General features: G+C 37.9%; 1 protein-coding gene across 1 annotated transcript in view; it reads left to right on the top strand.

Moving 5' to 3' along the window:
* LOC143029585 (uncharacterized) overlaps positions 1 to 951 on the top strand; it is an 8,440-nt gene extending 7,489 nt beyond the window's left edge. Inside the window, exons 4-5 of the mRNA XM_076192285.1 lie at positions 452 to 563; positions 685 to 951. Coding sequence (XP_076048400.1) covers positions 452 to 563; positions 685 to 845 — 273 coding nt within the window. The 3' untranslated portion in view covers positions 846 to 951. The remainder of the gene's footprint in view (positions 1 to 451; positions 564 to 684) is intronic.
* The last annotated feature ends 9,049 nt before the right edge of the window (positions 952 to 10,000 follow it).

Below are 10,000 nucleotides of genomic sequence, written 5' to 3' on the forward strand. Positions count from 1 at the left end.
CACACACAAACACACAAGCACACACACACACAAACGCACAAGCGCACACACAAACGCACAAGCACACACACACAAACGCACAAACAGACACACACAAACGCACAAGCACACACACACACACACACACACACACACACACACACACACACACACACACACACACACACACACACACACACACAAACGCACAAGCACACAAACGCACAAGCACACAAATACATAGAAATGCACAAGCACGCACACATACACACAAACGCACAAGCACACACACACACACACACACACACACACACACACACACACACACACACACACACACACACACACACACACACACACACACACACACACACTGTCATCACAGCACTGGGTGACACTGTGGATACGAATATGTATTATCTCGTATATATAATTTTTTCAACATGTCTTATGAAGCTATTTCTCACATCAGATGATGTACTCCACCATCGTGATGTGCACCATTGTCCTGGTGGCCTCCGCATATAAGCCTCTACCCCACATCCCCCCCGGAGAAAGCAACACAGCCGCAGGACCAATTGAGTGTGAGTATCACACCCAGAATGAACACGTATAGGAAAAATATGGTGAGGTTGATATGGTCCGTAACATGAAATGTACGTAAATCTTTGATTCTGTCTGATAACCTTTCTTTTCTGTTGACAGTCAAGCCCGGGTTCTGTCCCTACCTGCATCTCTACTGCTCGTCCATCAGGGCCCTCGGAACCCCCGTCACCTGCTCCTACGACGGCAACTGCGGAGCCGCCGACAAGTGCTGCATCAGGTGTCTGGGAGAGCGCTTCTGCATGGCTCCCGAACACCGCTAACCACTCCCACCTCACCCAGTGCCCTACCACTGATAGATGAACTCGTCTCTCATTCTTGTTACTCCTTGTAATTGGAGCTGTTTATTGCAAATGTTCAATAAAGACACATTTTCCGAAAACTACTTTTCAAATCCAATGACTAAACGTCATGTGCCCAGTTGCACGAGACGGAGCAACCAATCATGCTCTTCGTGGAACTTTCAATTAAAGTATCCTGTGAGAAAGAGTTGCACGTTCTTGTGTGTATTTTGTATTTGATTTCTCTAAGGATTACAAAGGCGGAGCATGCCGACAGGAGACCTTTTGATCCATATATAGGTCGGATGCCAAAAAAAAAAAAATCATATTAATAATAAATAAAAACTATAATAATGTAAATAACAAATAAAATACATAAATAAATGCATAGGTATAGTTGAATAACAAATAAACAGGTAAATAGTAAATGATAATAAATTGACATATAACTGAGGAACTCCACTTGTAACATTTTTCCATCTCTGTTTTCGACCATTCAACCAATTACTAGTCCAACTTAATAGGCTACCACTTATTCCGTGTAAAACTAATTTAGTAAGTAGTCTTTTGTGTGGGACGGTATCAAAAGCTTTTGCAATGTCTAGATATATTAAATCTATATTGTTTCTTTTGCCATAATTCGATATAACTGTGTTGTAGAATTCGAATAAGTTAGTCACGCAAGAATGTTTCCGTCTGAAACCATGCTGGCTATCATTCATCAAATGGTTACTTTCTAAATGATGTTCGAAAGCATCTCTGATGATAGTTTCCATTATTTTTCCTACGATTGAAGTCAAACTTATAGGCCTATAGTTATTTGGTTTCTTTTTGTCACCTTTTCTGAATATGGGAGTAACGTTAGCTAGCTTCCATTCTCTTGGGACATCTCCGGATATGATGGATTTCTTGAAAATAATTTCTAATGGAACAACAATCTCATCTTTAATTTCCTTTAAGATTCTTGGATGCCAACCCTCAGGCCCTGGTGTTTTATTAACTTTGAGTTTATCTATACACCATTTAATTTTTTCCTTTGTTATATTTACCGTAGTGAGTAAGTTTACCCTAGACTTTTCACAGGTTTCAGTTTGGAGTTCACTTTGAGGTGTTTCGTTTACGAATACCGAGCTAAAATAATTGTTTAAGATATTACACATTCCTTCATTTGAATATTGAAGCTGACCGTCAGCAGATAATAGTGGACCAATGTGATTTCTAACAACCTTTTTATCTCTAATGTAACTATAGAATTCTTTGGGATTCTCTTTGGATTTATCAGCGATGTTCATTTCGTATTGTTTTCTTTTTCTTATTGTCTTTTTTAAATCTCTCTGTATTGATACATAACTTTCATAGTCATTAGATGCACCCGAGTACTTATATTTTTTATAAGCCTGTCTCTTTTTAGCAATACTTTTTTCAGTTTCTTTGTCGAGCCACTTTGGGCGACACTGATTTGGGGGACGTCTGTCCTTAAAAGGAATGTAAGTTTGAATCATCTTAGTGAGCGTATTTTGAAATATTTCCCACATCTGATCTACAGGTCTTTCGTTTAATTTTGCCTCCCAATCTGTAAGCTGAAGCTCCTGACGTAGTCCTATGAACTGAGCTTTACTGAAATCGGGTATTTTAGAAACACAAGTATCTATTCTAAAAAAATTTAGGAGTTTGAATCTAACTAAGTTGTGATAGCTATTTGCAATAGATTCACCGACTTCTACATCAGTTACCATGCTTTCGCGGCTAGTGATCAATAGATCGAGTAAGTTTCTATATCTTGTGGGATCTTTTACATGCTGGATTAAGTAATTGTCACCAAGAAAATCGATCAAGCGACTACCTATATGGCCATGTTCAAGGGTCATCCAATCAATGTCAGTAAAATTGAAATCACCCATTATCAATAAATCCCGGTTGCAGAAACTAGACAGTTCTTGAAATAACTGTTTGTCGTCTGCTAATGATAATGTCTTTGGCCTATATATTACACCTATATTAATTTTTTGTCCATTTGATTGGGTTAACTCAACCCACAAACTATCGTATGCATCTTGTTTCACTTTCTCTAAAACACAAGCGTAAACATTGTTTTTAACGTACAACAGAACACCCCCACCTTTCTTGTGGTTTCTATCCTGATGAAAGTGTTTAAATCCCGCAATATTAAATTCAGCTTCGAACTCTCGGTTCTTCCTATCTTATCGAGATTTTTGCTTGTGAAATACGCCTTTATTTCTTGAAATTTGTTCCTAATACTACGAGCACGGATTTAAGAAACTCATGATTATTTCTTTTTGTCTCGTTTTGATTTTCAATGTCATGCTTTACATTATAATTTTGTTCTTTATTTGTTCCTTGTTCTATATTATTATTTGGTCCTTCATTGACAATCAATGCCTCATTAATATTTCTCCCATCAAAATTAACATTTCCCTCATCACGGTCATCTGGTCGATCACGGTCATCCGATCTCTTTTGTACATTTTGTCCCCCTACGTCACCGTGATTCACGCCGGCTTCCCGTCGTTCATTGACATTATGTCCGGCATCCATTCCTAAAATTATATTTTGTCCTCCAGTGACATTATATCCTACTGTGACATTTTCTCCTCCATTATCATTACATCCTATCGTGATATTTTGTCCACTATCATTACTTCCCATCATGATCTTTTGTCCTTCACTGTCATTACATCCCATTGCGACATTTTGTTCCATGACATTACATTCTAAAGTAACATTTCGTCCTCTACCGACATTATATCCTAAAACTATATTTTGTCCTATACTGGCACATTGTTCTGCATATTTTGATATTTTGGCCTATATTGACATTCTGTCCGGTATCCCTTCCTAAAATCATATTTTGTCCTCCACTGACATTATATCCTACTGTGACATTTTCTCTTCCATTATCATTACATCCTATCGTGATGTTTTGTCCTCCGCTATCATTACTTCTCATCGTGATCTTTTGTCCTCCACTGTCATTACATCCCATTGTGACATTTTGTCCTATGACATTACATCGTAATGTAACATTTCGTCCTCTACCGACATTATATCCTAAAATTATATTTTTTCTATGCTGGCACATTGTTCTACATTAATGCTATACTCTACACTGTTTTCCCATGCACATTCTATTTCCCCTTCCCTATGGGCCCCTACCCTAAAAAAGGAGCTAGCTCATTACAAACTCCCACGATGAGGTTTGTAAGAACATCTTTGCCTCTGCGGGTAAGGTGGATCCCATCAGAAGCGTAAAGGTCATGGCGCCTAGAAAAGAGATACCAAGGATCAAGAAAGTGGTATCCCAATTGTGTACACAACTGCGATATCCTATCATTGATCCCTATGGCTCTACTGTTCCAACACGAGCCTGCGTAAATCCTCGGGAGGATCCCACAGACTACGTGACGGCTCCCACGTTCCTTCATCTCCTGAAGGAGGACCTTGTAATTCCGAACAAGCTCCTCTGATCTCACCCTACCTACATCGTTACTACCCGTATGAACAATCGTAACCGTGTTCTTCCGTCCTTGCTCCCTGATGGACTGGGTACAGTCGGCGATCCCACGGCCCGGTTGACATACAAGCTTGCAACGTCGCTTTGTCTTCCGCTGCAGGATGTCGCCATATCCTCGCACCATGGAGTCCCCCACCACCAAGAACTCCTGGTTTTCACCCACTTCATCCTCCAGTAGAGCAAAACGATTAGCTAGAGCCAGCGGTTGCTCCACAGGGCACACATCCACCGAACGCGGGCTCGGCAAACGGGACCCCACGGAGCGCCACTCGCTCACGACAGTGACAGTAGGTGAAGTGGAACGCTCTTTGGGTTTGTGGGGAGGGTTCAGTCTTCTCACGGAGCGCACTCCTGAGAAGACGAATTTCTTCCTCACACATCCTGAGACGGACTTCTAGGTTCACGCAACCTTCACAAGCCATTTCGCTCCTCCTTTAGCAATAAAAATGGCAAAGAGAAAATACAAATCAACGACAACAAAAAACAACAACAAAGCGGTCTCTAATAAACTATTTACACGAAGCTTACTCTGCTTACCTTATACTATTTCTCCTACCTTTGGAGTACAGTAACAGAAAACTGCTTTGAATTTAAATAGAACACTATACTTTATCTTATATCTGTAACTGTATAGCGCTATACGTATACAATTACAAAAAAACACAACACAATCACTTAACACTTTCGGAGATATTTTCACAGGTATTTCCAAGCTGGTATGTGTAGAAAAACGAGCTCTCTAGCTGAGGTCACGTGCAGACTGTTTTAATTCTATTTCCCTTTCTCATTTGTGAATAAATGTTTATCAAATACAGAGAGTGATAATGAAAAACCATAAACAATAGTTTTGTTAATGTTAATGTTAACTTCACTGTTTCTTTTCTTCTTCTTCGTCTTGTTCAGACATATCTTCTTCTTCCTTAGATAGATTGATAGATAGACTTTATTTGGCAATGAATCAATGTACATGAAGTGCAAATAATAACAAAAACACATAGTTCAGAATAAATAAAAGCAAATTGCCGAGGATAACACAAAAAGCATGTACGCTTATTTCCATTGTGGTCCTCATCAGATTGTTATTCTACACTAAGTCACACTGACAACATACGTAGGGTGTTAAGGGGACCAGAGACAATCATGAGTAATACCAGTCAGTACACATATGACACATAAACATTGTTATAGTTTTGCTAATATTACTAAAATGTTCCTTATTGTCATATTCATCATGCTTTCCTTCTTCGTTATCAAACGTTTCATGAATGTGCATGAGAGAAATTAAATAGTCATTGGATCTCACCTCCCTGTGTTGTTTGCGGTAGGAACTGTAAAAGATATCAGTCAAGACCATAAAAGTACCCCGTATATAAAAAACTGTTTGAAAAAAAAAATGTAAAGACTCAGCGCGAATAGGCAGTATGAAATTCTGAACAAATAACTGATCAAACATTTCAACAACACTGTATGATACATAACTGTGCAACCATGACGGCAGAAGAAAGGAAGACCTGTCAACGAAGTGGGTCACACTGAAATTCTTTTAGGAAGGAGTTCGAAATCAGGTAAAAAAAAAACCTGGTGATTCTTTCCGGGGCTGTCTGAGAAATCGATGAACATATTTGGCAGGGTTGCTACTGAAATGGACATAGGATTCTCATCATTCTGCCCTCCTGTATTGAATTTTGGAGGGTTTTTTTTCATGATCTCATTCGATCATTGATAGCACTAGGCAACAAATTTCAACTTTTTTCTGTTACAAACACGTGATCTACTGATTCCTACTAAATCGATGAAGCTGATTTCAGACCTAATGTCTAAATTTCCCTGTCACGTCCAGATTTTCTGTAACTCACAACCCCTATTTTTTTATTTTATTTTATTTTTTCAAACTCCCTTAGGCTAGTAGTCTAAGCTATTTTTCCATGTGAAGTTTTATTTAGGCATTCTTAGATAAGTATGTTAACATGGGTGTCTTTCCTCCTTTTTTCTGGCTTAAGACACAGTGAATTTCCACTGGTGGAGTTATCATCCCTGCACCCAACCATTCACACACAGCGCATTGGGATATAGTTGTTATGGCAAAAGGACATTTCTGTTTTTAAGAGAGCGTCGCCAGCGAGTACTCGAAAAATTGTGGTACATGAGCGAATTTTAGGTAAATATTTCAAAAGAATCCCTATGATGGTGGCAACACTTATACAAAATTATACAACTGCACTTCGTTTCTATTTTCATACAGCATGAAATAGATAAAACATTGGCAACCTCTGGCAACCTTATTGCATAAAAGCCTGTATATTAAAATAGCGCCAACATTTCTATAGCTATTTCGTTTTTTGCTACACAATTGTGTTTATGGATATATTTGGCAACTCCTCCAACCAGCATGCTCCACAAAGACAGTGGATAGGGCACCAGTATTCTTGAAAAGATCAAAGTAAGGTGACGTTGCTCCAGCCGCTCTCACCATACACAACAGTTTTGATTTCTCACCCTGCATTGTTGCTGTGATCATGAAAAAAATGAAAGAGAAAGAAGAGAGTGAAGCGGCAGAATATAGAGAGGGCCCGTGAGTGCCTGAAATAGAAACAAGAAAAAAAAAGAAAAAAAAGAAGGAGGAGAAAAGTAGCACAGCTGCACCCAGCACTCCGTAAGCATTTACTAGCCACGCTCACATTACACCTCCTCCACCCACGGCACAATACTCACCCTCGACTCACACCTCATCAGCAAAGAAGAGGAAATTGGAGATTTGCTATATATCGCAACTATCAAATAAATAGTCGCGAATAATGGTCGCCCAAATTTAAACCCCCCGTCCTGTAAAGTTTATGTTTTTGTTCTTTCTGTTGTAATATCTTTGGTTGTTCTTTATGAATTTTTGTCATTTGTGTTTCATTTGAAAGAAAACATCGTGCTCTTTATTTCCTATAGTAAAAATAAAAGAAACTTGAATTGATAAGATTATTCATGAAACCTGAATTTTGCAGCATTTTTTTATTGTTCAGAGAAATAAATTGATAATAAATCAGAGGTATTAATTTGAAAAAAATATATTCAATAAGATTTCTTCCCCAGACTTTTAGCTTTCATTTCATACCAAGCTGAATGATGTGGAAGAATTTTCCATTAAGTAATTAGAGCTTCATTAGAACTCACTATATCTTCATTAGATATTCACTATGTCTTATATATACATGGCAGGAACACAATACCCTGAGGAATTACACACTAATATAAGAGGTATTTATACTTATATTCATTAAACACATATTTGAAGAAAAAAATCACCTACTCTATAAAACGATGCGACACTCCCTTGAGTGAAACTTTGGTGTTTCCTCTTCATCCGTTTATAGGATGACGAGCTCTCTTTCTGTAGGAACCAACAGTAATCTCCCATCATATCTGGATTAAAATTACTTTGATATCTGCTTTCCATAACGGAGATCTGCTGGTGGAAGCGTCACCATGCTCCTCGCTAACAGCACCAAGGTTGGTCGGGAAGAAGTCAAGATAAGAATGTAAAATATGCATTTTCAAAGACATTCTGCATCCTATTTGTTTATAAGATTTCAGCATGTTCTCTGAGTTCACGATGGTTTTCAGCTTAATGGTTTCCAAAGAAAAAAAAATTGTTACAACTTGAACAAACGATGTCAAGGTTTCATTTCATTTACGCTAGATGGAAACGATGAGTCACGGATGACACTGAGGATCTGTGGCCCAGTGAAAACTTCAGCTTCTAGCGTAGCATCTGTCAACATACCTCTGAATTTATCTTTTAGATATTGGAAACCACTACCTTGATGATCCATACCTTTTACAAAATTCTTCATAAGACCAAGTTTAATGTGAAGTGGTGGAAGATGTAATTTCTGAGCTTCGATAATGGCTGGATGTCTCACATTAGGTTTACCAACATGTTAAGTTTTAGATGGCCAATCATGTTTTTTGTAGTGGCTCTTGTTATTTCTGCTGTTCCATAGGCACAAAAATAATATATGCTTCGTGTGGTCCAATTGCAACCCAAGAGGTAATGATACAACTTTAATATCGCTACAAATATTTCATGTGCGTTTCTTATATTTAATAAACCTTAGCAGCAGTTCCTTGAATTCATAAGTTTCATGAAGGCCAGTCCCTTGTGTTACAGGTATTGAAGGTTTTCATTGCCGTTGTGCAATAAGACAAAGGATTACAAAGGCGGAGCATGCCGACAGGAGACCTTTTGGTCCATATCTAGGTCGGATGCGAAAAAAAATCATAACAATAATAAAAAAAAAACTACAATAATGTAAATATCAAATAAAATACATGAATAAATGCATAAGTATAGTTAGATAATAAACAAACAGGTAAATAGTAAATAATGATAAATTGACATATAAATGATAAATAGAAATCAGACAGACAAATGATAACAGAACAAAAACAAATAATATAAAATAAATTATAATCATTACAGCATCTTGCCCAGGTGTTTATCTAAATGATTCTTAAAGCTTCGAACTGAACTACATTGCACTATCTGTGCAGGAAGCCTATTCCATTCATTAACTACACGGTTGGCAAAGTTGTTTCTACCTACTTCCAAAGTGAATCTATTTCCGGACAGTTTGAGACCATTGTTTCTTGTCTGATTCTCATTCAATGTGAAAACCTTGTCACTTTTGATGTTGTCAATTCCCTTTAAAATCCTAAAGACCTGTATCAAGTCACCTCTGAGTCCACACTTTTTTTAGGGTAAAGAGTTTCATATGTTTTAGTCGATTTTCGTACGATTTATTTTTGATATTTGGAATCAGTTTTGTGGCTCGCCGTTGTACTTTTTCCAGTCTATCAATGTCTTTAATGAGATTCGGTGACCATACGGTGACCATTGTTCTGAATCATAGAGACAGCCAATTTGTTGCATTAAACCATTGATACCGTAGCAGAAACAAATGTTATTCTCCTATGAGTAAAATGATGAAAACTGCAGATGGCGATGATGGAAATGAGAAATTTTGGTGTTTGGCTGGAGAAGGTTCCATTCTTGAAGTCTGGATCCAAGCAACTCTGCTTTTTCATTTGGTAATTCCAAATCACGCACCAAGTCATTTAGTTCCTCTTGACTAAACAGATGTGAGGAACTATCTGCATCTGGAATATATATGCCATCTTTCTCTGTTGCTATATCACTAGTAGAAGTGGTGGAAGTGGTGGAGGTGGTGGAAGTGTTGGTGGGTTTGCTTCATCATTACTGATTCACAGTTTGGGTACGTGATTTTTGATTGATTTTTCTTTGTGGTAATTGTTATTGGGAATCGTAGTGTTTACCTTAGTTCGGCAAACTTTCCCTCAAAGTGTTATTTTCTTCGATTCAGAAGCCTTTCCTGAAACTTCGAACCACGCCTATCGTAACTTTAAATAAGATACGATTAAACGCCCCTCCTATTTATCTTGTTTATTAAATCTATGTAACAGTTTTGGTTTAATAGATCGGGAATTACTTTGAGAAATTACTTAATGTAAAAATTAACACGTGGCCTTCTGAGCTCTTTTCGAACTCGTATGAGTCCCCTGGAACACGGTGCGTACTAACGTCGGAACAGTCAGA

Source organism: Oratosquilla oratoria, chromosome 1, assembly GCF_046742065.1.
Source record: "Oratosquilla oratoria isolate Oo_2021 chromosome 1, ASM4674206v1, whole genome shotgun sequence".
Classification (NCBI taxonomy): domain Eukaryota; kingdom Metazoa; phylum Arthropoda; class Malacostraca; order Stomatopoda; family Squillidae; genus Oratosquilla; species Oratosquilla oratoria.